The sequence below is a fragment of the Anolis sagrei genome, chromosome Y (assembly GCF_037176765.1).
Source record: "Anolis sagrei isolate rAnoSag1 chromosome Y, rAnoSag1.mat, whole genome shotgun sequence".
Lineage (NCBI taxonomy): Eukaryota > Metazoa > Chordata > Lepidosauria > Squamata > Dactyloidae > Anolis > Anolis sagrei.
In genome coordinates, this window is record NC_090035.1 from 578,766 (window position 1) to 604,786 (window position 26,021).

General features: G+C 43.5%; 1 protein-coding gene across 2 annotated transcripts in view; it reads left to right on the forward strand.

Annotated features, from left to right (window-relative positions):
• LOC137095543 (transformation/transcription domain-associated protein-like) overlaps positions 1 to 26,021 on the forward strand; it is a 216,632-nt gene that overhangs the window by 158,998 nt on the left and 31,613 nt on the right. For both annotated transcript variants that reach the window (XM_067462324.1, XM_067462325.1), the window contains 8 exons: positions 2,011 to 2,202; positions 6,919 to 7,114; positions 8,903 to 9,168; positions 12,023 to 12,123; positions 15,653 to 15,854; positions 18,907 to 19,071; positions 21,895 to 21,985; positions 24,834 to 25,033. In XM_067462324.1, the coding sequence (XP_067318425.1) occupies positions 2,011 to 2,202; positions 6,919 to 7,114; positions 8,903 to 9,168; positions 12,023 to 12,123; positions 15,653 to 15,854; positions 18,907 to 19,071; positions 21,895 to 21,985; positions 24,834 to 25,033 (1,413 nt within the window). The remainder of the gene's footprint in view (positions 1 to 2,010; positions 2,203 to 6,918; positions 7,115 to 8,902; positions 9,169 to 12,022; positions 12,124 to 15,652; positions 15,855 to 18,906; positions 19,072 to 21,894; positions 21,986 to 24,833; positions 25,034 to 26,021) is intronic.

Below are 26,021 nucleotides of genomic sequence, written 5' to 3' on the forward strand. Positions count from 1 at the left end.
TTGTAGGTTTTTCAGGCTGTCTGGCCATGTTCTAGAAGCATTCTCTCCTGACGTTTCTCCTACATCTATACTAGGCTTCCTCAGAGGTTGTGAGGGTCTGTCTTGGTTGCCATTGTTAATGCTAATCGTGGTTAATTGCTGCATTCCCATGGCCTTATATCACAGTTAGGAACACTGCCATCTCTTCAAAATGTTTTTAACTACGTGGGTAATAATAATAATAATAATAATAATAATAATAATAATAATAATGATAATAATAATAATACAAAATTCAGTATAGAGATCTCATTTGCTGTGACATACTGTGTTTTTGTGTCAGTAAAATAATAATAATAATAATAATAATAATAGTAATAATAATAATAATAATAATAATAATATCAACAACAACAACAGGTGTCCCAGTGGTCATTGGCACACTTGGGTGCCGTGCCAAAAGACAAAATCACAATCTGTCAACTGCAAAAGGCCACCTGACTTGGATCTGTGCGCATCACTCGAAAATACATCACACAGTCCTAGACACTTGGGAAGCGTTCGACTTGTGATTTTGTGATACGAAATCCAGCATAGAGATCCCATTTGTTGTGACATACTGTGTCTTTGTGTCAATAATAACAATAACAATAATAATAATACTATGTTGTTATTGAAGGCTTTCATGGCCGGAATCACTGGGTTGCTGTGAGTTTTCTGGGCTGTATGGTCATGTTCCGGCAGCATTCTCTCCTGACATTTCACCTGTATCTACGGCATTCTCTCCTGACATTTCGCCCACATCTATGGCAGGCATCCTCAGAGGTTGAGGGGTCTGTTGGAAACTAGACAAGTGGGGTTTATATATCTGTGGAATTAAGGCCAGAGTGGGAGAAAGAATTCTTGTCTGTTGGAGGCAAGTGGGAATGATCTACATAACACAAGTTTCGGCCTCATATTCAGTCTGCAAGTTGTCAGTCTCTTCTTTGAAATGGTCAAGAAAGCTCTTGCAGCTCAGCAAGCGGCAGAGGATTGTTCTCATGTTTCAGAGGATGAGGGAATGGATGGGTTTCCAGTTTAGGAGTCTGGTAGTGATCAGAGAGAATTTCAGGCAGATGAGACCGATGTTTGGGATTCCTGTGCTCGTTTGCTTGTGCTATAGCAACAGAAAGTGGAAGTTCCAGTTCACTTGTGAAAAGACCTTGGGCCGATGGGGAGTTTTCTCAGGAAACTAGATTAGGTCTGAGAAAGGAAGGAGTGAAAAATAGACGAACGAGATGTTTTAAATAAATAATAATAATAAATTCTTAAAGAATCAGAGATAAAACCTTGAAGGCTCGGGGTGTTTGGCATGATCTCATTGGCACCTGGACGAGATTAAATTAGGTGGTTTAGGATTCCTGTGCTGGTTTGCTTGTGCTAAAGCAACAGAAAGTTCCAGTTCGCTTGTGAAAAGGCCTTGGGCCAATGGGGAGTTTTCTCAGGAAACTAGATTAGGTCTGAGAACGGAAGGAGTGAAAAATAGACAAACGAGATGTTGTAAATAAATAATAAATGTTGTAAATAATAATAATAGTAGTAATAATAAGAAGAAGAAGAAGAGGAGGAGGAGGAAGAAGAAGAAATTCTTAAAGAATCAGAGATAAAACCTTGAAGGCTCGGGGTGTTTGGCATGATCTCATTGGCACCTGGACAACCTTAAATTAGGTGTTTTGGGATTCCTGTGCTTGTTTGCTTATGCTAAGGCAACAGAAAGTTCCAGTTTGCTTGTGAAAAGGCCTTGGGCCAATGGGGAGTTTTCTCAGAAAACTAGATTTGGTCTGAGAACGAAAGGAGTGAAAAGTAGACAAATTCTATTCCACTGACCCTTTTGGAAATGCCCATTTTCTACCTGCTTTTGTTAATAAACATTTTTAGAGAGTAGTCCTGGACCCTGGTGTGGTGTTGGGTGACAAGGTGTGTCAGTGCTAGAGCGCAACAAAACCAAAGTGTGATCCGGACTCATTCCTGCCTTCTGTTTTGCTTCTCGAGGTGGAGCTGAGCTGCCCGAAGGAGATGGCGTGGAAGGTGAACATGTACCGGGGCTTCCTGGCCATCTGCCACCCGGAGGAGCAGCAGCTGAACTTCATTGAGCGCCTGGTGGAGATGGCCAGCGGGTTGGCCATCCGCGAGTGGCGGAGGCTCCCCCAGGTGGTCTCCCACGTCCACACACCCCTCCTGCAGGTGAGTGAAGCTCAGAGCTTTCCCGCTCTCTCTCTTTTACATTCCTTTGTATTCAAACAGGCATGTACAATCCATTACAAATGGTTCAAAAGTCATTACATAACTGGAGGGCGCTGGCATTGCGTTTCTAAAATTTTTCTAAAGTATAGTTAGTGAATTTTTTTTACTATAACTTGAGTAACGAAATTCCATTACTATTTCATTATAGTAATTGCACATGCGCATAATTCAGTTACTATAATTGGGGAAAATTCAGGGGCTGTTTTCTCCCTCATTTTTAAAGCTATCGGAGTGAAATTTGCTACAATGGTAGAACACATTTACCACTGTTAGCCCACCAAATTTCAGAGTGTTTCACTTATCCACAGATTTTTGGGAAATTTTCAAAGTGTTTATAAACAACTTTAAAAAAAACTACGAGAGGAGTTAGCTTTGGGCATTGAATTAATTATTATTATTATTATTATTATTTCTTTGTGTACTGTATGTTGGCATTGAATTTTTGCTATTAGCCCCCCCCCCCCAAAAAAAATAGAAAAACGGGGAAAAAATGTTTTTTCCGAAGCCATTTTTTTCCTGAAAAACTGAAAAAAAAATGAAAACTCAGAAAAATATTTTTTCATTCAGGCCTTCATGTTCTGTAGTTTGAATGAATACCATGCCATCAATATATTACTAAATCATTGCAATAAAGAACATATTCTACACGCTTTTCAATTTTTTTCCTGGTGGAAAAAATAGCTTTGGAAACAAAACGGGGAAAAAACAATGGAAAAATTGGAGGGAAAAGAGGTTTTTCCCCCCATTTCGTTTCCAAAGCTATTTTTTTCCTATCTCTACTTAAGATGAGAGTGGATGGGAGAGAGAAAGAAGATCAACAAGAAACTTAATACTTTTTGGACTGACTACTATTTATTTACAACAAGTGCTGGCTACTTTGGAGTGCGTTCGTTCGTCCGTTCGTTCGTACGTTTGTGTTGGAATCCTCCCTGCACATCCTTGTTATCAAATTGCTGAAATAGGCAGAGAATGACAAAAATTACCAACCCAGCAATGGAGCTACTCGACAGTAATTACTCCCCCCCCCCCCTTTATATCAGATAGTGAGTGATTAAATACCTGCTAGGAAATTAAATTTACATGATGAATGGAAGAAGGATGAAGGTGAAACTGTGGTGAAAGCTGAGACTGGGGTGATTATGATGGGACGGGAAGGAAGAATATTGCCTTGCTCGGCTCGCTTTCCAGGGATTTGCAGGGAAGCAACGGGGGGGGGGGGGGGACGCCTTTGCACGAGGAACAGTTATCTCAGCTGAGTAAGAGCCTCCGAATGCCAGTGTTTCTCTCCGAAGAATAAAATTGTGATTGTTTTGGAGAAGCATGACCTTTCAGAAATCATAACCTTTTGGGAAATCTGGAATCTCCATAGCCTTTTGGAAGTGTGGCCAGGGGCGGCTCAACCCTTACGCAAAGTAAGCATTCGCGGTAGAGTTGATGTTGCCCAGGGGCGCTCTTGAGGCGCTCTTGGGGGAAAATAGACCTTGACATATGCGAGTTGTGTCAGGGTATTGACGTTTGCCAGCGGAAGGATTGCTAGATCAGCAGACACTGAGTTCAAAATAAGGACTCTGCAAGCTTTCAGTTACAATAGAAAACTACGTTTTACTAAGTAGATCTACACACGTCTATTCACAGCAAGCTACAGACAGGAACTCCTAGGCAAAAACAACAGTCTCTGAACATCTGCTTATCTGACTTCTGGCTGAGACCAGTTCCTCCCTCTTCTTCCCAGCCAGAGAACACGTTATCTCATTTCTGTCAAGGTTACATCTTCACTGCCTCAGCACAGTATTTTCTAATACACAATTGAACAGAATAGAATCCATCTTGAAATACATAGAAGCACATTGAAAAACACACATGCATAACTAAATAATCCTGACAAGTTGTAGTTATTGGGATGTATAGTTCACCTACAATCAAAGAGCATTCTGAACTCCACCAATGATGGAATTGAACCAAATATGGCACAACAAACAGGAAATATATATCAGTGATTGGTTGTTGGGGGGGGGGGGGCACAATATTGTTTCCTTACCCTTGAAAATTACCTAGGTCAGCGTCTTGAGTGTGACCCTTTGGATATTTTTTGGCATTCATACTTTCTGGAACAATGTCATGTGTCATGTTCTGCAGTTGTTGGTGGTTGGTGGTGGTAGGTCTAGCAGTTGGTGATGGAAGGGTTAAAGTAAGTCTTAGTTCTAAAGGGTTGCGTATTCTGTAAGTAAGAGTTCCTGGGTGAAAGCAATTAAGGGTGGAGGTATGCAAGAGATGGGTTGCAGCTGCGTGTTTCTGGACAAAAGGAGCGAGCCTTGGATCTGATCTTTGGAAGAAAAGTATTTGTCATATTTTGGTGGTGGATGCTGCTGGTTTCCCCCCAGGTTTGTGGATTTTTGTTATCCTGATCTGTCTCTTGTGCTCTTGGAACCTTGAATCTCTGGACTAGCTTTTGACTATGGTATAGACTCTTGATCCCTGGACTTTGCTCATTCAACTCTGGGTGTTTGACGACTGGACTGGACCTTTTGACTATGGTGTTTGACGCCTTTGCACGAGGAACTGTTATCTCAGTTAGCTGAGTAAGAGCCTCCGAATGCCAGTGTTTCTCTCCGAAGAAGTAAAATTGTGATTGTTTTGGAGAAGCATGACCTTTCAGAAATCATAACCTTTTGGGAAATCTGGAATCTCCATAGTTTTTTTGGAAGTGTGACTCTTTGGATATTTATTGGCCTTCATACTTCCAGGAATAATGTCATATATCATGTTCTGCAGTTGTTGTTGGTGGTTGGTGGTGGTAGGAAGGGTTGTGTAAGTCTTAAATCCAAAGGGTTGAGTATTCTGTAAGTAAGAGTTCATGGGTGAAAGCAATTAAGTGTGGAGGTATGCAAGAGATGGGTTGCAGCTGCGTGTTTCTGGATATAAGGAGCTAGCCTTGGGACTGATCTTTGGGAGAAAAGTATTTGTCATATTTTGGTGGTAGATGCTGCTGGTTTCCCTCCAGGTTTGTGGATTTTCGTTATCCTGATCTGTCTCTTGTGCTCTTGGAACCTTGAATCTCTGGACTGGCTTTTGACTATGTTATAGATCTTGATCCCTGGACTTTGCTCATTGAACTCTCGGCATTTGACGACTGGACTGGACCTTTTGACTATGGTGTTTGACGCCTTTGCACGAGGAACAGTTATCTCAGCTGAGTAAGAGCCTCCGAATGCTAGTGTTTCTCTCCGAAGAAGTAAAATTGTGATTGTTTTGGAGAAGCATGACCTTTCAGAAATCATAACCTTTTGGGAAATCTGGAATCTCCATAGTTTTTTGGAAGTATGACTCTTTGGATATTTATTGGCCTTCATACTTCCAGGAATAATGTCATATATCATGTTCTCCAGTTGTTGTTGGTGGTTGGTGGTGGTAGGAAGGGTTGTGTAAGTCTTAAATCCAAAGGGTTGTGTTGAGACTCAGCGTTTGTCTCATGCACCTACTACTAGTAGTAGAAGGAAACGTGGTTTAGAGGACAGGTTGAGTATTCTGTAAGTAAGAGTTCCTGGGTGAAAGCAATTAAGGGTGGAGGTATGCAAGAGATGGGTTGCAGCTGCGTGTTTCTGGACAAAAGGAGCGAGCCTTGGATCTGATCTTTGGAAGAAAAGTATTTGTCATATTTTGGTGGTGGATGCTGCTGGTTTTCCCCCAGGTTTGTGGATTTTCATTATCCTGAACTGTTTCTTGTGCTCTTGGAACCGTGAATCTCTGGACTGGCTTTTGACTATGTTGTTATAGACTCTTGATCAGTGCAAAAACACTTAAAAACAATACAACAATATAACAACAAATATAAACTTATTAGTATTTCAGTGGAAATGTGGGCATACCTTTGGCTGATGAGATAGGATTGTTGTTGTTGTGTGTTTTCAAGTCATTTCAGACTTAGGTTGACCCTGAGTGAGGGCTGGGTAAATGACCTTGGAGGGCCGTATCCGGCCCCCGGGCCTGAGTTTGAGGACCCCTGCTCTTGATCCTTGGACTTTACTCAGCTTTTGACCACTGGGCTGGACCTTTTGACTACGGTGTTCTCTTGAACCTGCAACATTGTTTGCTGTCAGTTTTTGGTTTATATTCTGTGGCTGAGTGCTATCTTTATCTGACCAAAAAGGTCATGTGTTCGAAGCCAGCCCGGGTTGGAGTGGGTTTCCAACCAATTGTGTGTAGCCTGTTGTCGACCTTGGCAACCCGAAAGACAGTTGCATCTGTCAAGTAGGAAAATTAGGTACCACCTTAAAGTGTGGGGAGGCTAAATTAACAGATTTATGAGGCCATAAAAGAAGACTCCAGCAAAAAGCATTCCAGCGGGGAAGCATGCGGGGAATGCGGAAGTGCTTCATCAGCGTTGCAGATGGACGATGAAAGCGACAGCTCCCCTGGCGGCCAGAAAAAGTTAAATAGCCTCTGTGTATGTCTGTATATGTTTGTATGTCAAAAATTGGCATTGAATGTTTGCCATATATGTGTACACTGTAATCCGCCCAGAGCTGTAAATAAATAAATAAATAAATAAATTTATGTTTTGGGCAGCCAGAAAGTAAGTGCTGTTTTCCCTCAGTGTGGGATGAAGAATACACTCGCAGTGTTACTTTATTATATTTCTATCCTCTATCTTCTCAGGCGGCGCAACAGATCATCGAGCTGCAAGAGGCGGCCCAGATCAACGCGGGGCTGCAGCCGGCCAACCTGGGGCGGAACAACAGCCTCCACGACATGAAGACGGTGGTGAAGACGTGGAGGAACCGCCTGCCCATCGTCTCGGACGACTTGTCCCACTGGAGCAGCATCTTCATGTGGCGCCAGCATCACTACCAAGGTGAGCGCGCCGACTCGCCACTGCGAGATCGTCCACAAAACCCAATACGAAGGCTCTCTTTCTAGCAAGACCAGGAGCGTGTATATATTTCCGCAGATTTGACCATTCTTTGGGGAAGAAATTGCATTGTTTTGCTAAAAGTTTGCAAGGTTTTGTCTCTCGAGAGGCATATTAAGACACAGCAGGTGTGACAATTGGGTTCCGTTTTTCTGATCAAGTCTAGAAAGGGAAAATCCTTCGTCTCAGAGCAGTTGGCGCTTCCACGTCTCTTGCGACGTGACCTTTCCCCTCAAGTGAACTCTGCATCAAGCCAGGCTTTAGGGATACGTGTCACAAATGACTTTTCAATGACTTTGAAGCATCGGTTCTTTTTATTTATTTTTATTGCAGTTTCCAGTGTGAGAAGGTATATCAGATTACAGAAAACATTTAGACGAAGAGTGACACTGAACAGACAGACAGACAGGTTCGATGCAACTACATTGGATTCACAATTACATTGGTTAACAAACAAACAAACCAAGGGGAATTACATTTTCACTCAACATTCACACCCATGCATCCAAAATATGACCATCCCTTTTTCTCCCTCCTTGGAGAGGTACCTGTTAAGCCAGACCCTGATTTCCTGCGGCCTGTCAACACGTAGTTCCAAAACTTCCATAACGCCATAATTTCAAAACGCTGAAATGCCAAAATTTCTTTCCCAAAGCACAATGCCAAGGGCCAGATCCCTGTTTTCCCTACAACAGAACCTGACTCCCTGCACAAAATCTAAGACTCAGAAAGCACATTCCTTCCTCTTCCCTTGAGAAAGAAGCCTCAAAGTGACCAGGCTGCTCCCATGCAAATCTGCCACTCTCTGAATACACCATCTCTCTCCTTCCCATGGAGCAGAGTATGGCGGGTGGGACAGACTCCTCAGGTCTGCCACACTTTGAGCATTGACCTACAAAACCCTATATGGTTCCGGCCCAGTGTATCTGTCCGAACGTATCTCCCTTTAGGTCCCACCCCGGAGTCTAAGATCTTCCGGGGAGGCCCTGCTCTCGACCCCGCCTCTATCACAAGTGAGGTTGGCGGGGACGAGGAGCAGGGCCTTCTCAGTGGTGGCCCCCCACCTGTGGAATTCACTCCCGGGGGAAATTAGATCAGCGACATCACTCCTTTCCTTTAGGAAAAAACTGAAAACATGGATTTGGGACCAGGCATTCGGACAATCGGGCAGATAGAGAAAGGACTCTGACAATGGCCAGGAAATGACTAATGGAATAGAATTTGGAACTCTGAAAGACGAACGCTGAGCATGAGACTAGTTTTATATGATGTGTTATATACTGATTGTTTTGCTTGTTTTAACTGTGATAATTGTTTTAACTATGGTGTTGTACATTATGTGTAATTTGTATAGGCATCGAATTGTGCCTTTCTGTAAGCCGCCCTGAGTCCCCCCTCGGGGGTTGAGAAGGGCGGGGTAGAAGTACCCAAAATAAATAAATAAATAAATAAATGAGCCTTTTATAGAAATATTCTGTTGATGTCGTCCCAAAGCTGTAAATGAATGATAGACGTCTTCCATCCTGGATCCATCTCAGTGTTGTTCTTCTTGATTGGTGTTGACAAACACAACACTTGTGTTGACTTCCTTCTTAACACAAGGAAGGTTGCAAACATTTCCTTTATCACTCTCCCGTTCTTATCAGGGTTTCTCGTTAGCAAGTCCAAGAAGGTTACTATTTCCAACCAATGCATTATAAGTCAAGTTATAAGTTCTTTCTGCCTTCCCAGCCATTGTCGGTGCGTACGACAACAGCTCCCAGCACGACCCCAGTTCCAACAACGCCATGCTGGGGGTCCACGCTTCGGCCTCGGCCATCATCCAGTACGGAAAGATCGCCCGGAAGCAAGGCCTGGTCAACGTGGCCCTGGACATCCTGAGTCGCATCCACACCATCCCAACCGTCCCAATCGTGGATTGCTTCCAGAAGATTCGGCAACAAGTCAAGTGCTACCTCCAGCTGGCCGGAGTTCTGGGCAAAAACGAATGCATGCAGGTGAGGCTCCCTTGGCTTTGATTATTTTTCTGTTCTTATTGAGTAACGCAAGGGACACATTTCTGAAATGAAATCCAGCATCAAGGTACGACATTTCACCATATAATAGTCGCATGGTGGCCGGCCAAGCGAAGTCCTGTATCTCCCTGTATCACATGAGCGAGCGAATAAAGGGTGCGACTATTGTGGAGGAATAGCAGAAATACCGGTTTTGCCACCTCAAAAAGGGGGGTGCGACTTATATGTGAGGAAATAGGGATATATTCTTTATATTCCAGGTACGACATTTCACCGTATAATAGTTGCATGGTGGTCGGCCAAGGGAAGTCCTGTATCTCCCTGTATCACATGAGCGAGCGAATAAAGGGTGCGACTATTGTGGAGGAATAGCAGAAATACCAATTTTGCCACCTCAAAAAGGGGGGTGCGACTTATATGTGAGGAAATAGGGATATATTCTTTATATTCCAGGTACGACATTTCACCATATAATAGTTGCATGGTGGCCAGCCAAGGGAAGTCCAGTATCTCGCTGTATCGCTCACATGAGCGAGCAAATAAAGGGTGCGACTATTGTGGAGGAATAGCAGAAATACCGGTTTTACCACCTCAAAAAGGGGGGTGCGACTTATATGTGAGGAAATAGGAATATATTCTTTATATTCCAGGTATGACATTTCACCGTATAATAGTCGCATGGTGGTCGGCAAAGGGAATTCCTATATCTCCCTGTATCGCTCACATGAGCGAGTGAATAAAGGGTGTGACTATTGTGGAGGAATAGCAGAAATACCAGTTTTGCCACCTCAAAAAGGGGAGTGCGACTTATATGTGAGGAAATAGGGATATATTTTTTATATTCGTTCCAATAAAAATGTGCGCATCTTTGAGTTCTCCAGAATGATTCACCTGGCTAAATCAGGAGTGGGAAGTCTGTTGCCCTTCAGAAAGGTCTCCTCTCAGGATGATTGTTGCTTAGAGTTTCTTTTCCTTTTATTGTGTGAGCAAAGCTTGGGAAAGTTCCCTTGTGGACCTCTGTTCCCTGCTCCAGTTGCTACTTTTTCAAGCCTATTATGTGTGGTTAAGATTTTTCTTAGAATTTCTATTATTTTTCTGTTCTTATTGAGTAGCTGAAATGAAATCCAGCATCCAGGTATGACATTTCACCTCATAATAGTCTCATGGTAGCCAGCGAACATTATGCCCCGTGTCTCCAAGGGGGCAGGCACATGAACAGTTGAATAAAGGGTGCGACTATTGTGGAGGAATAGCAGAAATACCAATTTTTCCACCCCGAAAAGGGGGGTGCGACTTATATGTGATGAAATAAGGATATATTCTTTATATTCGTTCCAATAAAACTGTTGCCTTGCATGAATTTTATTTTATTTTATATGATGTTATTGTTTTTGTTTAGATGTTTTTGCTTTATTGTAATTTTCTTTGGGCTTGGCCTCATGTTAGTCGCCCCGAGTCCCTTCGAGGAGATGCTGTCAGGGCATAAATACAGCTTATTATTATTATTATTATCATTAATAATAATAATAATAATAATAATAATAATAATAATAATATAAAACATTATGGCATCCTTTCCCAAAAGGTTGCGACTTCTAATTTATTTATTTATTTATTTATTTATTTGGGGTTCTTGTACCCCGCCCTTCTCACCCCGAAGGGGACCCAGGGCGGCTTACAGCTGCAAGGCGCACTTAGACGCCTGCTACACAACAATCATCACAAAAAATATAACAGTACAAATTCCCACAATTCAACATTATCCAATAAAATCAGTAAAATGATAAAATCAGTAAAACAATACAAACCTAGATCTTCCTCCTACCCATCAGTGTACAATTAACTCAAAGATCTGTTTTGGTTCCATTTCGACAATCCTGCCGATCTTACACATCTGATTGTCTTATTTGGTTGTCATTGTCTAATTGCCTGGTTGCCCAAAAGCCTGGTTCCACAGCCATGTCTTCACCCTCCTCCTGAAGGAGAGGAGGGTTAGTGCTGTTCTGATTTCCCCCGGGAGTGAATTCCACAGGTTGGGGGCCACCACTGAGAAGGCCCTGCTTCTCGTCCCCACCAGCCTCACTTGTGAGAGTGGTGGGGTCGAGAGCAGGGCCTCCCCAGATGATCTCAAATTGCGAGGTGGGACGTAGAGGGAGATACGTTCGGACAGATACACTGGACCAGAACCGTACAGGGTTTTGTAGGTTAAGACCAGCACCTTGAATTGTGCTCGGAATTGAATCGGCAGCCAGTGGAGCTGGCACAACAGGGGGGTGGTATGCTCCCTGTATGTCGCTCCGGTGAGCAATCTGGCTGCCGCACGCTGGACTAGTTGGAGTTTCCGAACAGTCTTCAAGGGCAACCCCACGTAGAGCGCGTTGCAGTAGTCTATCCGGGATGTAACAAGAGCGTGGACCACCGTGGCCAGATCAGACTTCCCAAGGTACGGGCGCAACTGGTGCACAAGTTTTAATTGCGCAAAAGCTCTCCCGGGCACCGCCGAGACCTGGGGTTCCAGGCTCAGCGGCGAGTCCAGGATCACTCCCAAGCTGCGAACCTGCGTCTTCAGGGGGAGTGGAACCCCGTCCAACACAGGCTGTAACCCTATACCCTGTTCGGCCTTCCGACTGACCAGTAGGACCTCTGTCTTGTCTAACAAGGCCATCACAAGATCTCCAAAAGGTGATGGAGATTTCCATTTCCCAAAAGTACCGAAGGGAAGGCCAGCTTTCAGAATGTTTCCTTTTTTGTTTACTTTTATTATTGGGTAACTTTTCAACCTGGTGATGATCAATACTTAACCCACCTTGCGGTGCAATCTTGCTGTGCTCCCCAGGGCCTGGAGGTGATCGAATCCACCAACCTGAAGTATTTCACCAAGGAGATGACGGCCGAGTTCTACGCGCTGAAGGGGATGTTCTTGGCCCAGATTAACAAGTACGTACGGGCTGGCTAAGGTGAGTGGGTGGGCGCACTTTATTGATTTATTGATATACTAGCTGTCCCCTGCCACGCATTCCGTGTGGGAGGTTTGGCCCAATTCTATCATTGGTGGGGTTCAGAATGCTCCTTGGTTGTATGTGAACTATAAATCCCAGAAACTACAACTCCCAAATGTCAAGGTTCTATTTTCCCAATCTCCACCAGTGTTCACATTTGGGCATATTGAGTATTTATGCCAAGTTCGGTCCAGATCCATCATTGTTTGAGTCCACAGTGATCTCTGGATGTAGGTGAACTACAACTCCCAAACTCAAGATCAATTTCCACCAAACCCTTCCAGTATTTTCTGTTGCTCATGGAAGAACTATGTGCCAAGTTTGGTCCATTTCTATCGTTGGTGGGGTTCAGAATGCTCTGTGATTGTAGGTGAACTATAAATCCCAGCAACCCAAATGTCAAGATTCTATTTTCCCCAAACTCCACCAGTGTTCACATTTGGGCATATTGAGTATTCGTGTAGAGTTTGGTCCAGATCCATCCTTGTTTGAGTCCACAGTGATCTCTGGATGTAGGTGAACTACAACTCCAAAAGCAAAGGACACTGCCCACCAAACCCTTCCAGTAGTGTTTGAATCCACAGTGATCTCTGGATGTGAGTGAACTACAACTCCCAAACTCAAGATCAATTTCCACCAAACCCTTCCAGTATTTTCTGTTGCTCATGGAAGAACTATGTGCCAAGTTTGGTCCATTTCTATCGTTGGTGGGGTTCAGAATGCTCTGTGATTGTAGGTGAACTATAAATCCCAGCAACTACAACTCCCAAATGTCAAGATTCTATTTTCCCCAAACTCCACCCGTGTTCACATTTGGGCATATTGAGTATTCGTTTAGAGTTTGGTCCAGATCCATCATTGTTTGAGTCCACAGTGATCTCTGGGTGCAGGTGAACTACAAGTCCCAAACTCAAGTTCAATGCCCACCAAACCCTTCCAGTATTTTCTGTTAGTCATGGGAGGACTGTGTGCCAAGTTTGGTTCAATTGCATCATTGGTGGGGTGCAGATTGTACATAAACGACAAATCCCAGCAACTACAACTCCCAAATGACAAAATCCATTTTTTTTTTGAGTGAAGGACATACATTGGGTTGTTAGGTGTCTTGTGTCCAAATTTGGTGTCAATTCGTCCAGTGGTTTTTGAGTTCTGTTCATCCCACAAACGAACATGACATTTTTATTTATAGACAGACACTCAGAGGCTATTTAACATTCCAGCTTTTTCATGAGGGTATTTTGGCCACCGGGGGAGCTGTCGCTTCACTGTCCATTTGTGACACCGATGGAGTACTTCCTCATTCTTTGCATGCTTGCTGGAGATTTTTATGGCGTCGCAAATTAGCCTCCCCATGTAAGCGGTACCAAAATTTCCTACTTGAAAGATGCAACTGTCTTTTGAGCTGCAAAGATCGATAGCAAGCTACACAAATTGTACTGGTTATTAGAGAGGAGAGGAGATTCCTCCTGAACATGAGGAAGAACTGTGAGAGCTGTTCAGCAGTGGAACTCTCTGCCCCAGAGGGAGTGTGGTGGAGGCTCCTTTTTTAAGCAGAGGCTGGATGGCCATCTGTCAGGGGTGCTTTGAATGCAATATTCCTGCTTCTTGGCAGAATGGGGATGGACTGGATGATGGCCCAGGAGGTCTCTTCCAACTCCTTGATTCTATGATTCTGTAACTTCCTGACTGTGAGAGCCGTTCAGCAGTGGAACTCTCTGCCCCGGAGTGTGGTGGAGGCTCCTTCTTTGGAAGCTTTGAAACAGAGGCTGGATGGCCATCTGTCAGGGGTGCTTTGAATGCGATGATCCTGCTTCTTGGCAGAAGTTGGGTTGGACTGGATGATGGCCCAGGAGGTCTCTTCCAACTCGAGGATTCTAGGATTCTGTAACTTCCTGACTGTGAGAGCCGTTCAGCAGTGGAACTCTCTGCTCCGGAGACTCCTTCTTTGGAAGGAGGTGGATGGTGGCCCAGGAGGGCTCTTCCAACTCTAGGATTCTTGGATTCTATGTGCAAATCGTGACTTGTGTTCACGAAAGCGTAGAGCGATGCCAGAGATCCCCGACCTGACCCATGATACATTTGAGAGTCTATTTGAATCCTTGAACTTCAAAAAGGACGAGACCATTCCTGGGAGAAGAGAGCGACTCGTTCCTAAAGAAGCCTGAAAACAACCCAGGATAAAAGGGGTCCGCGCTCTCTTGCCGCTCGCTCTCTCGTTCCCGCGAAGCGCACAAGCTGCTCCGGCACAAAAGCGCACTTTTTCTCCCTCTCTCTTTTTGTGTGGCTTTTAAAGAAAGCGATGATGGGGAGGAGCTGTGATATTGTTCCGGGCAGGATTTTTCTCTAGGAAAGACGGTTTAAATTTAGCACTGCTTGAGCCGTGCCCTGGCTCTGATGGAAAGAGATGTGTCAGCGCAGTGCGCAGAACGATGCTCAAAGGCTGGCCTGGATTTGTCAGAGTGGCCCAGCATTTCCGTCGAGCGTCTACTCTCTCCGACGCATGCGCAAAAAGTCTCGTGGTGGTCCAGCATTTCGGTTCTCAGATAAGAATATTCTATGTCCAGGTTGGTGCATCATGTGCTCTGCTATGGCTGACTTCTCTGGTTGAGTTAGTCTGCAGTGCCTTTCATGTTCCTTGATGCGTGTGTTGGGCAACGCTGCTGCGTTTGGGGGTCCCTATGGAAACTTCTTGTCCACAGCTGCATGGGATACAATGGTAGACACCTGCAATGCTTAGAGCAGCGGTTCTCAACCTGAGGGTCACGGCCCCCAGAGGGGTCGCTCGGCCATTTTCTGGGAGTCTGCCTCAACATTCACATCTGCCTCAAAGAGTTCTTTCTCCCACCCTGGACATTACTCCACACACACACACACACACACACATATAGAGAGAGAGGCAGTAAGCAACCAGACTTTGAAGCTGCAAAACCATTCGATGCTAATCAAGGAGGCCAATGGCAACATTCACACCTGCCTCAAGCAGACAAGAGTTCTTTCTCCCACCCTGGACATTACATATATAGATATAAACAGGCAGTAAGCAGCCAGACCTTGAAGCTGCAAGACCATTCAATGCTAATCAAGGTGGGCAGTTGCAACATTCACACCTGCCTCAAGTAGACAAGAGTTCTTTCTCCCACCCTGGACATTATTCCACAGGTATATAGACCTCACTTGCCTAGTTTCCAACAGACCTCACAACCATAGATGTGGGCGAAACGTCAGGAGAGAATGCTTCTGGTATATAAACCTCACAACAGACCTCACAACTATAGATGTGGGTGAAACGTCAGGAGAGAATGCTTCCTGAACATGTCTAGGCAGCTTGGAACACTCACAGCAACCCAATGGCTCCTTCTAATAGTTGTGATTGCAAAATCCCTATCCTGGGCATTGCTAGTGTCAAACTAGAATCCAGAGCAGCCTACCTGTGTGCAGGTGTTGACCGTCTTGTGCCCGCCCTGCAGGTCGGAGGAAGCCAACAAGGCTTTCTCGGCGGCGGTGCAGATGCACGACGTGCTGGTGAAGGCGTGGGCCATGTGGGGAGACTACCTGGAGAACATCTTCGTCAAGGAGCGCCAGCTGCACCTGGGCGTCTCCGCCATCACCTGCTACCTCCACGCCTGCCGCCACCAGAACGAGAGCAAGTCCCGCAAGTACCTGGCCAAGGTGAGGAGGAGGACCACCGGGAAGGAAGGAAGGCGCGCGCATGGGTGTGTCTGTATTTATGTCTTCACTAGCTGACCCCTGCCACACGTTGCTGTGGCCCAGTCGGTGTATATGTGTGTTTTGTGTGTATATATGTGTGTGTGTGTGTGAGTTTGTGTGTGTGTATATATATATGTGTGTGTGTGTGTGTGGTTTTGCGCTTGCCATACATTGCTGTGGCCCAGTCTGTGTATATGTGTTTTGTGTGTGTATATGTGTGTGTGTGCATATTTGTGTATATGTGTGTTTGCATGTATGTATGTATGTGTGTGTGTGTGTGTGTGGTTTTGCGCTTGCCACACATTGTTGTGGACTAGTCTGTGTATATGTGCTTTGTGTGTGAATATGTGTGTGTATATTTGTGTATATGTGTGTTTGTATGTATATACATGTGTGTGTGTGTGTGTGGTTTTGCGCTTGCCACACGTTGTTGTGGCCCAGTCTGCATATATGTGTTTTGTGTGTGTATATATATATGTGAGTGTATGTGTATATATGTGGTTTTGCACATGCATTATAATGTGTGGGCCAGTCTGTGTATATGTGTTTTGTGTGTGTATATATTTATGTATATGTGTGTTTGCGTATATGCATGAGGTTTTGCGCATGTGTTGTAATATATCTTTTGTTTTTTGGCTTTAAAAGTCCCTTCCGTTGTGTTTTTATGAGTGATGGTCACTCGTTGGCCTGAGAGGTGTGTTGTGTCCAAATTTGGTGTCCATTCACTCAGTGGTTTTTGAGTTGTGTTAATCCCTCAAACGAAGATTGCATTTTTATTTATATAGTTGTGGAAAAGCTTCTGCCTTGATGCCTGGCATCCAAATCAGACCGTTGGGCGCAGGCTGTTGTGACAAGAACCCAGATCCCGTGCGCATTTCATCCATTTTTCAACACAAGCTGGAGGCTTGGCAAATGTTGCGAAGCATAAGCATTAAGCAGGTTGTCAAAGAGAGTCAGTGCGCGCCCTTGGCAGCGTGGACATTGCGCGGGTCTCTTGCTCTCGGGCAGAGTGCACCATAGTTCAGGGAAAATAGAAAATATATATATATTTACTCAAGTCTCAGGCACCATCGGACCTAATGGGCAGGTCAAGTCTGTCGACATCACTATTATTATTATTATTATTATTACTATTATTTGTATTGATTGTCAGAGTATTTACGTTTGCCAGCGGCTTACGTTTGCGAAATAAGGACTCTGCAGTCTTTCAGTTACAAAAGAAAACTAAGTTTATTTATTTACTTATTTATTTACTTTGCTTATATACCGCTGTTCTCAGCCCGAGGGCGACTCACAGCGGTTCACAACCAATAAAACAGCAATAATTCAATGCAATAATGTAACAACAATAAACAAATTAACCTATTACTCAAACAATTATTTATTTTTCTAAGTTTTACTTAGTACATCAAACACACGTCTTAGCACAGCAAGCTACAAACAGGAACGAATGGAAAACCGAAAGTCTCTCTGAACACCTGCTTATCTCTCCGGCTGAGACAGGTGACTCCCTTCTGTTCCCAGCCGGAAGATGCATTATCTCATTTCTCTCAAGGTTACTTAATCACAGCCTCATGAACACTCTGCATAGCAATTTCTAACGCACAGTAGACTCCATCTTGAAATTACATAGAAGCACATTTGAAAAAACACATATAACTAAATTAATCCTGACATTATTACTATTGACACAAAAGCACAGGATGTCACAGGAAACGAGATGCATACACTGGATTTCGTATCACAAAATCACAAGTCGAACACATGTATAATAATAATAATATTTATTATTTATTTATTATTTATTTACTTTGCTTATATACCGCTGTTCTCAGCCCGAGGGCGACTCACAGCGCTTCACAACCAATAAAACAGCAATAATTCAATGCAATAATGTAACAACAATTAACAAATTAACATATTACCCAAACAATTATTTATTTTACTAAGTTTTACTAAATACATCAAACACACGTCTTAACACAGCGAGCTACAAACAGGAACGAATGGAAAACCGAAAGTCTCTCTGCACAGCTGCTTATCTCTCTGGCTGAGACAGGCGACTCCCTTCTGTTCCCAGCCAGAACATACATTATCTCATTTCTCTCAAGGTTACTTAATCACAGCCTCATGAACATTCTGCATAGCAATTTCTAATACACAGTAGACTCCATCTTGGAATTACATAGAAGCACATTTGAAAAAACACATATAACTAAATTAATCTTGACATTATTACTATTGCCACAAAAGCACAGGATGTCACAGGAAACGAGATGTGTACGCTGGATTTCGTATCACAAAATTACAAGTCAAACACTTGTATAATAATAACAACAACAACAAGAAGAACTTATTGTTATAAGGAGAGAGAAAAAGAAGGAGAAAGGAAGGGAGGATGAAGAGAAGGAAGGAAGAAGGGAAGGAAAGAAGGAAGGAAGGAAGGAGAGAAAGTAAGGAGGAGAGAAAGAGGGAGGAAAGTTGGCCACAGCAATGCGGGGCAGGCACAGCTAGTAAAATAATAAAACAAACACAGTCATAAAACAACATCATGAAACAATATGGCTGAGATAAAGGGAACGTAGCTGAGTTCAGGCTCTAAATTCCTAAAAGGAGCCCATGGAAAGTGCCGAAATCAAATGAACAAGGGCTGGGGATACGACTGTCAAAAGTGCTGAGGTCGCCGATAAGAGGGTCAAAATAAGGTGCAGAACTTGAAGTCGGGACAGGATAGTTTTCTGGTGAACTGCCTCATCAAAGGTGCAACAGAGCGTCCAGATTTTTAGAGTTCCCTCCAAAAGGAGGACAAGGTGGGAGCCTGTCTAATCTCCCCAGGGAGGGAGTTCCAAAACCGGGGGGCCACCACCGAGGAGACCCCCTTCTTCATCCCCACCAACCGCGCTTGGGACGGCGGTGGAACCCTCCAGTTGGTGTGTGACCACAGGTCCATTAGAACGGTATTTTCTGTAAACGCTGTGTTGACGGCATCCTTTCTCCCTCTCTTTGTTTCCAGGTTCTTTGGCTGCTCAGCTTTGACGATGACAAGAACACGCTGGCGGACGCTGTGGACAAGTACTGCATTGGCGTCCCCCCGATCCAGTGGCTGGCTTGGATCCCACAGCTCTTGACCTGTTTGGTTGGATCAGAGGGCAAGCTGCTCTTGAACCTTATTAGCCAGGTACGGACGCTTTGTGGCGCAAGACTAATCCTTGGGCCGCTCACATTCTCTCTGCATTTTGCTGACTATTGACCTTATTAGAAATATCCTCTCTGAACAGAGAGAACGTGGTGTCACAACTGCATTCCCAATTCGTTTTTGGAACAATAAATACAGAATTTCAGGAAAATTTTAAAATAATTTAAAAAACTAAAAGAGGGATTTCTGCCACAACGAGACAACATAAGCAGCCCATCAATCTTGCAAAGTATCAAATAGATTCATTCATCTACTTATTTTTAGGATTTTTTAAAAAATTAATTTAATTTAAAATCTATATATTACAATGTGAAATGCTCTGAAACAATGAATGTTTCCTAGTCTCCGAAATGTTTCAGAGGCCTCACTTTTGTTTCGTAATGCTTCCGTTTCGGAATTCAAAGCAATGTCCACAAAAGATATAAAAACAATCCAAGGCAGTGGGTTGTTGTAGGTTTTTTCGGGCTCTATGGCCATGGTCTAGAAGCATTCTCTCCTGACGTTTTGCCTGCATCTATGGCAAGCATCCTCAGAGGTAGTGAGGTCTGTTGGAACTAGGAAAAGGGGTTTATATATCTGTGGAAAGACCAGGGTAGTAATATGCTGTGTCCAGGTTGGTTCATCGGGTGCTCTGCTATGGCTGATTTCTCTGGTTGAAGTAGTCTGGAGTGCCTTCAACCAGAGACTACTTCAACCAGAGAAGTCAGCCATAGCAAAGCACCCGATGAACCAACCTGGACACAGCATTTTATTTGAGAACACCCAAATGCTGGACCACTCTCGCCACTCTAGTGCCATAACCTTTTGGGAAATGGAAATCTCCCTAACCTTTCGGAAAATGATGCCATAACCTTTTGGGAAATGGAAATCCCCATAACCTTTTGGGAAATGGAAATCTCCATAACCTTTTGGGAAATGGAAATCTCCATAACCTTTTGGGAAATGGAAATCTCAGTAACCTTTTGGGAAATGGAAATCTCCATAACCTTTTGGAAAATGATACCATTACCTTTTGGGAAATGGAAATCTCCATAACCTTTAGGGAAATAGAAATCTCCATAACCTTTTGGGAAATGATGCCATAACCTTGTTGGAAATGGAAATCTCCATAACCTTTTGGAAAACGTCATTCACCACCATTTTTGGGAAAATCAGGAATCTCCTTCACAAGAGGTAAAAACTCACTTGAGTCCACCTTCTCCTTGGTGGCCAACTAGTATTCATGCAAGGCAATTTAGGTTTATTGTCGAAGGCATTCAAGCCTTGGCAGACCGTGCAAAAAGAATCTGCGAAGCCCACCTCCTCCTCTGAGATGAACGGAACCCCCTCAACTGGGCTCTGCATGCCAAGGGAGACTCCACCTCAGACATCAGAAGAGCTGCAAGACCACCGAGAAGAAGCCACGAGAGTCAAGACCAAGATCCACCCAGAGGGAAAGTGTTCTTGCCAGACATCAATGGAACCACTGACCGCATAGGGAAGCTGAGGAGGACACGCAACAGACAAACCACTTACAGACCCACCAAGAAAATCCAACCAATGCTCCGTTCAGCAAAGGACAAGAGGGATCCTCTCACCTCTGCAGGAGTCTACCATTGTATTCCATGCAGCCGTGGACAAGAAGTCTCCAGAGGTACCACCACACGCAGCAGCATTGCCCAAACACGCATCAAGGAACATGGAAGGCACTGCAGACTCCTTCAACCAGAGAAGTCAGCCAGAGCAGAGCACCTGAGGAACCAGCCTGGACACAGCAGATTATTTGAGAACACAGAAACGCTGGACCACTCCAACAACCACCATGTCAGGCTACACAGAGAAGCCATTGACATCCACAAGAAGCATGTGGACAATTTCAACAGAAAGGAAGAGACCATGAAAAGGAACAAAATCTGGCTACCAGTATTAAAAAACTCTAAAATTACAACAACAAAACAACAGAGGGAAAACAATCAGGAACATCTAATCACCTCTCAACAAAAGATTGCCCCAGGCACTGCCAGGCCATCAAATTTATTTTTATTTTTATTTGCAGCATTTCTATTCCGCCCTTCTCCTCACCCCATAACAGGGGACTCAGGGCGGATTACAGAGTACGCATATATGGCAAACATTCAATGCCAATTTTGACATACTACATATACAGACACACACAGAGGCTATTTAACTTTTTCTGGCCGCCAGGGGAGCTGTCGCTTTCCTCGTCCATCTGCGACGCTGATGAAGCACTTCCGCATTCCCCGCATCCTTTTTTGCTGGTCTTCTTTATGGCCCCATAAATTAGTTAATTAGCCTCCCCACACATAGGTGGCACCTAATTTTCCTACTTGACAGATGCAACTGTCTTTCGGGTTGCAAAGGTTGACAACAAGCTACACAAAATTGGCCGGAAGCTCCCTCCAACCCGGGCTGGCTTCGAACTCATGACCTTCTGGTCAGGGTGATCTTAATGCAGCTGACACTCAGCCAGCTGCGCTACAATCCCAATGCTAATCAAGGTGGTCAGTTGAAACATTCGCACCTCACTCCAGCAGACAAGAGTCCTTTGTCCCACCCTGGACATCGTTCCACAGATATATAAACCCACTTTCCTAGTTCCAACAGACCTCACTCCCTCTGAGGATGCTTGCCATAGATGCAGGCGAAACGTCAGGAGAGAGTGCTTCTAGAACATAGCCATATAGCCCAAAAAAACCTACAACAACCCAGTGATTCCGGCCATGAAAGCCTTCAGCAATACAAATAAATAAATAGTTTGGGTTGCAGGATTTTGAATAAAATAATGTTTTGTTTTGTTTTGTGCAGGTTGGGCGTGTGTACCCGCAAGCGGTCTACTTCCCCATTCGAACGCTTTATTTGACGCTGAAGATCGAGCAGCGGGAACGCTACAAAAGCGGTAAGCTACAAAAGCGGGTTTTCGGCACCTCGCTCTCACGTCAGAGTTCGTTAGTCGAGTCGGTCTCTTAAGCGTAAATCTTTCTTCCAGCCTACAAGTTTGCTTTCCTAATTTGTTAATAGGATCAGCGAACGCTCGTTTGGTGGAGCCGGGGTGGCTTTAATTTTTTTTAATGCTGATGCCGGGTTAATACTGCACAATGGAATTGCATTATGGATTATTGTATTACGGTGGTAAAATATTATGGGGATGATAATTAAGGATTTTAATGTTAATTCTTGCAGCCCGCAGGATTCCCACGAGCCCCCAATCCCCTCTCCCAAAGGATAATTCTGCTCTATCCAGACTTTTTAGACCTGGGGGGGGGGGGTGTCTTTTCTTGGGCGAGTGGGCTTACTAACAGAAGACCCTCCTCATAAACGTATAGTAGAGTAACTTATGAGCAGTGGTGTGACCCAGCACCAGAAGACCCAAGTGACAAAAAGAACAAAAACACACAGACCCATGCCATCTCTTCCTCAGGAGGGTTTTCTTCATAGAAAAATAATATGGTTGCACTATTTACAATAACAATACACAAATAAAGTTCTTTATACTTCTTTGCTTCCATGCTGGGCTTCTTTATCTCGCAGATAAACAGCTTCCCTCTCACACCGAAGTTACACAGGAGCTTCACACAGTAGCTTTTTACACACAGCAGCCTGCACACACAATGGTCTTCAACTTGGGGCTTCTCTTACAGAAGCTTCTCACACCAAACTTTCTCAAACTGAGGCCTACTAACACTGAGGCCTGTCTCTCACTGAGGCAGTCTCACACTGAAGGCTCTCTCAAACTGAGGCCTTTCTCGCACTGAGGAGAAGTAACACTGAGGCCTGCTCATACTGAGGCCTACTAACACACTCTCTCACTAAAGCTTCTCACACCAGGCCTACTAACACTGAGGCCTGTCTTTCACTGAGGTCGTCTCACACTGAGGGCTCTCTCAGACTGAGGCCTTTCTCCCACTGAGGAGAAGTAACACTGAGGCCTACTCGTACTGAGGCCTAATAACACACTCTCTAACTAAAGCTTCTCACACCAGGCCTTCTGAAACTGAGGCCTACTAACACTGAGGCCTGTCTCTTACTGGGGCCATCTCACACTGAGGGCTCTCTCAGATTGAGGTCTTTCTCCCACTGAAGATAAGTAACACTGAGGCCTACTCATACTGAGGCCTACTAAAACACTCTCTCACTAAAGTTTCTCACACCAGGCCTTCTGAAACTGAGGCTTACTAACACTGAGGCCTACCTCACACTGAGGTCTGTCTCTCCCTTAGGCCATCTCACACTGAGGGCTTTTTCACACTGAGGCCTTTCTCCCACTGAGAAGTAACACCGAGGGCTACTCATACTGAGGCCTACTAATGCACTCTCTCACTAAAGCTTCTCACACCAGCCCTTCTGAGACTGAGGCCTACTAACACTGAGGCCTGTCTCTCACTGAGGCCATCTCACACTGAGGGCTCTCTCAGACTGATGCCTTTCTCCCATTGAGGATAAATAACACTGAAGCCTACTCATACTGAGGCCTATCTCTCACTGAGGCCATCTCACACTGAAGGCTCTCCCAGACTGAGGCCTTTCTCCCACTGAGGATAAGTAACACTGAGGCCTACTAACACACTCTCTCACTAAAGCTTCTCACACCAAACCTTCTCAAACTGATGCCTATCAACACTGAGGCCTGTCTCTCCCTTAGGCCGTCTCACACTGAGGGCTTTCTCAGACTGAGGCCTTTCTCCCACTGAAGATAAGTAACACTGAGACCTACTAACACACTCTCTCACTAAAGCTTCTCACACCAAACCTTCTCAAACTGATGCCTATTAACACTGAGGCCTACCTCACTCTGAGGCCTGTCTCCCACTGAGGAGAAATAACACTGAGGGCTACTCATACTGAGGCCTACTAACGCACTCTCTCACTAAAGCTTCTTACACCAGCCCTTCTGAGACTGAGGCCTACCTCACACTGAGGCCTGTCTCTCCCTTAGGCTGTCTCACACTCTCTCACACTGAAGCCTTTGTCCCACTGAGGAGAAATAACACTGAGGCTTACTCATCCTGAGGCCTACTAACACAATCTCTCACTAAAGCTTCTCACACCAAACCTTCTCAAGCCTATTAACACTGAGGCCTACCTCACACTGTCTCCCACTGAGGAGAAATAACACTGAGGGCTACTCATACTGAGGCCTACTAACGCACTCTCTCACTAAAGCTTCTCACACCAGCCCTTCTGAGACTGAGGCCTACGTCACACTGAGGCCTGTCTCTCCCTTAGGCCGTCTCACACTGAGGACTCTCTCACACTGAAGCCTTTCTCCCACTGAGGAGAAATAACACTGAGGCTTACTCATCCTGAGGCCTACTAACACAATCTCTCACTAAAGCTTCTCACACCAAACCTTCTCAAACTGATGTCTATTAACACTGAGGCCTACCTCACACTGAGGCCTGTCTCCCACTGAGGAGAAATAACACTGAGGGCTACTCATACTGAGGCCTACTAATGCACTCTCTCACTAAAGCTTCTCACACCAGCCCTTCTGAGACTGAGGCCTACCTCACACTGAGGCCTGTCTCTCCCTTAGGCCGTCTCACACTGAGGACTCTCTCACACTGAGTACTTTCTCCCACTGAGGAGAAATAATACTGAGGCCTACTCATCCTGAGGCCTACTAACACACTGTCAATGTGTTAGCAATGTCTTTTCTTGGCTTGGCATGTTTCCCGGGCGGTGTGTTGCGTTGTCCTCTGACCGTCCTGTCTTTCGCCCCCTCGCCCCCTTCTTCTTCGGTCCAGATTCGGGGCAGCAGCAGCCGAGTTCGGTGGGGAGCCAGTCCCACTCGGCCTCGGACCCGGGCCCCATCCGCGCCACGGCTCCCATGTGGCGCTGCAGCCGCATCATGCACATGCAACGGGAGCTGCACCCCACCCTCCTCTCCTCGCTCGAGGGCATCGTGGACCAGATGGTCTGGTTCAGAGAAAACTGGCACGAGGAGGTAGGAAGAGTCCGGTTCTCATATTCTCATATTCTCATATCGTTAAATAAATAATATTACATTTTGCATTATTAGTATTATTATTATTAGTGTTATCATTTTAAATAAATAATATTACATTTTACATTATTATTATATTATATTAAATAATAATATTACATTTTGCATTATTATTGTTATATTATTTTAAATAAATAATATTACATTTTGCATTATTATTATACTTTAAATAAATAATATTACATTTTGAATTATTATATTATTATTTTAAATGAATAATATTACATTTTGCATTATTATTATTATTATTATATTATTTTAAATAATATTACACTTTGCATTATTACTATTATATTATTTTAAATGAATAATACATTTTGCATCATCATTACTATTATTATATTATTATTTTAAATAAATAATACTACATTTTGTATTATTATATTATTATTATTTTAAATAAATAATATTAGATGTATTATTATTATATTATTTTAAATGAATAATATTACATTTTGCATTATTATTATTATTATTATTATATTATTTAAATGAATAATATTACATTTTGCATTATTATTATAATATTATTTAAATAAATAATATTGCATTTTGCATTATTATTATTATATTATTATTTTAAATAAATAATATTACATTTGCATTATTATTATTATTATTATTATTTTAAATAAATAATATTACATTTTGCATTATTATTATATTATTTTAAATAAATAATATTACATTTTGCATTATTATTATTATTATATTATTTAAATGAATAATATTACATTTTGCATTATTATTATAATATTATTTAAATAAATAATATTGCATTTTGCATTATTATTATTATATTATTATTTTAAATAAATAATATTACATTTGCATTATTATTATTATTATTATTATTTTAAATAAATAATATTACATTTTGCATTATTATTATATTATTTTAAATAAATAATATTACATTTTGCATTAT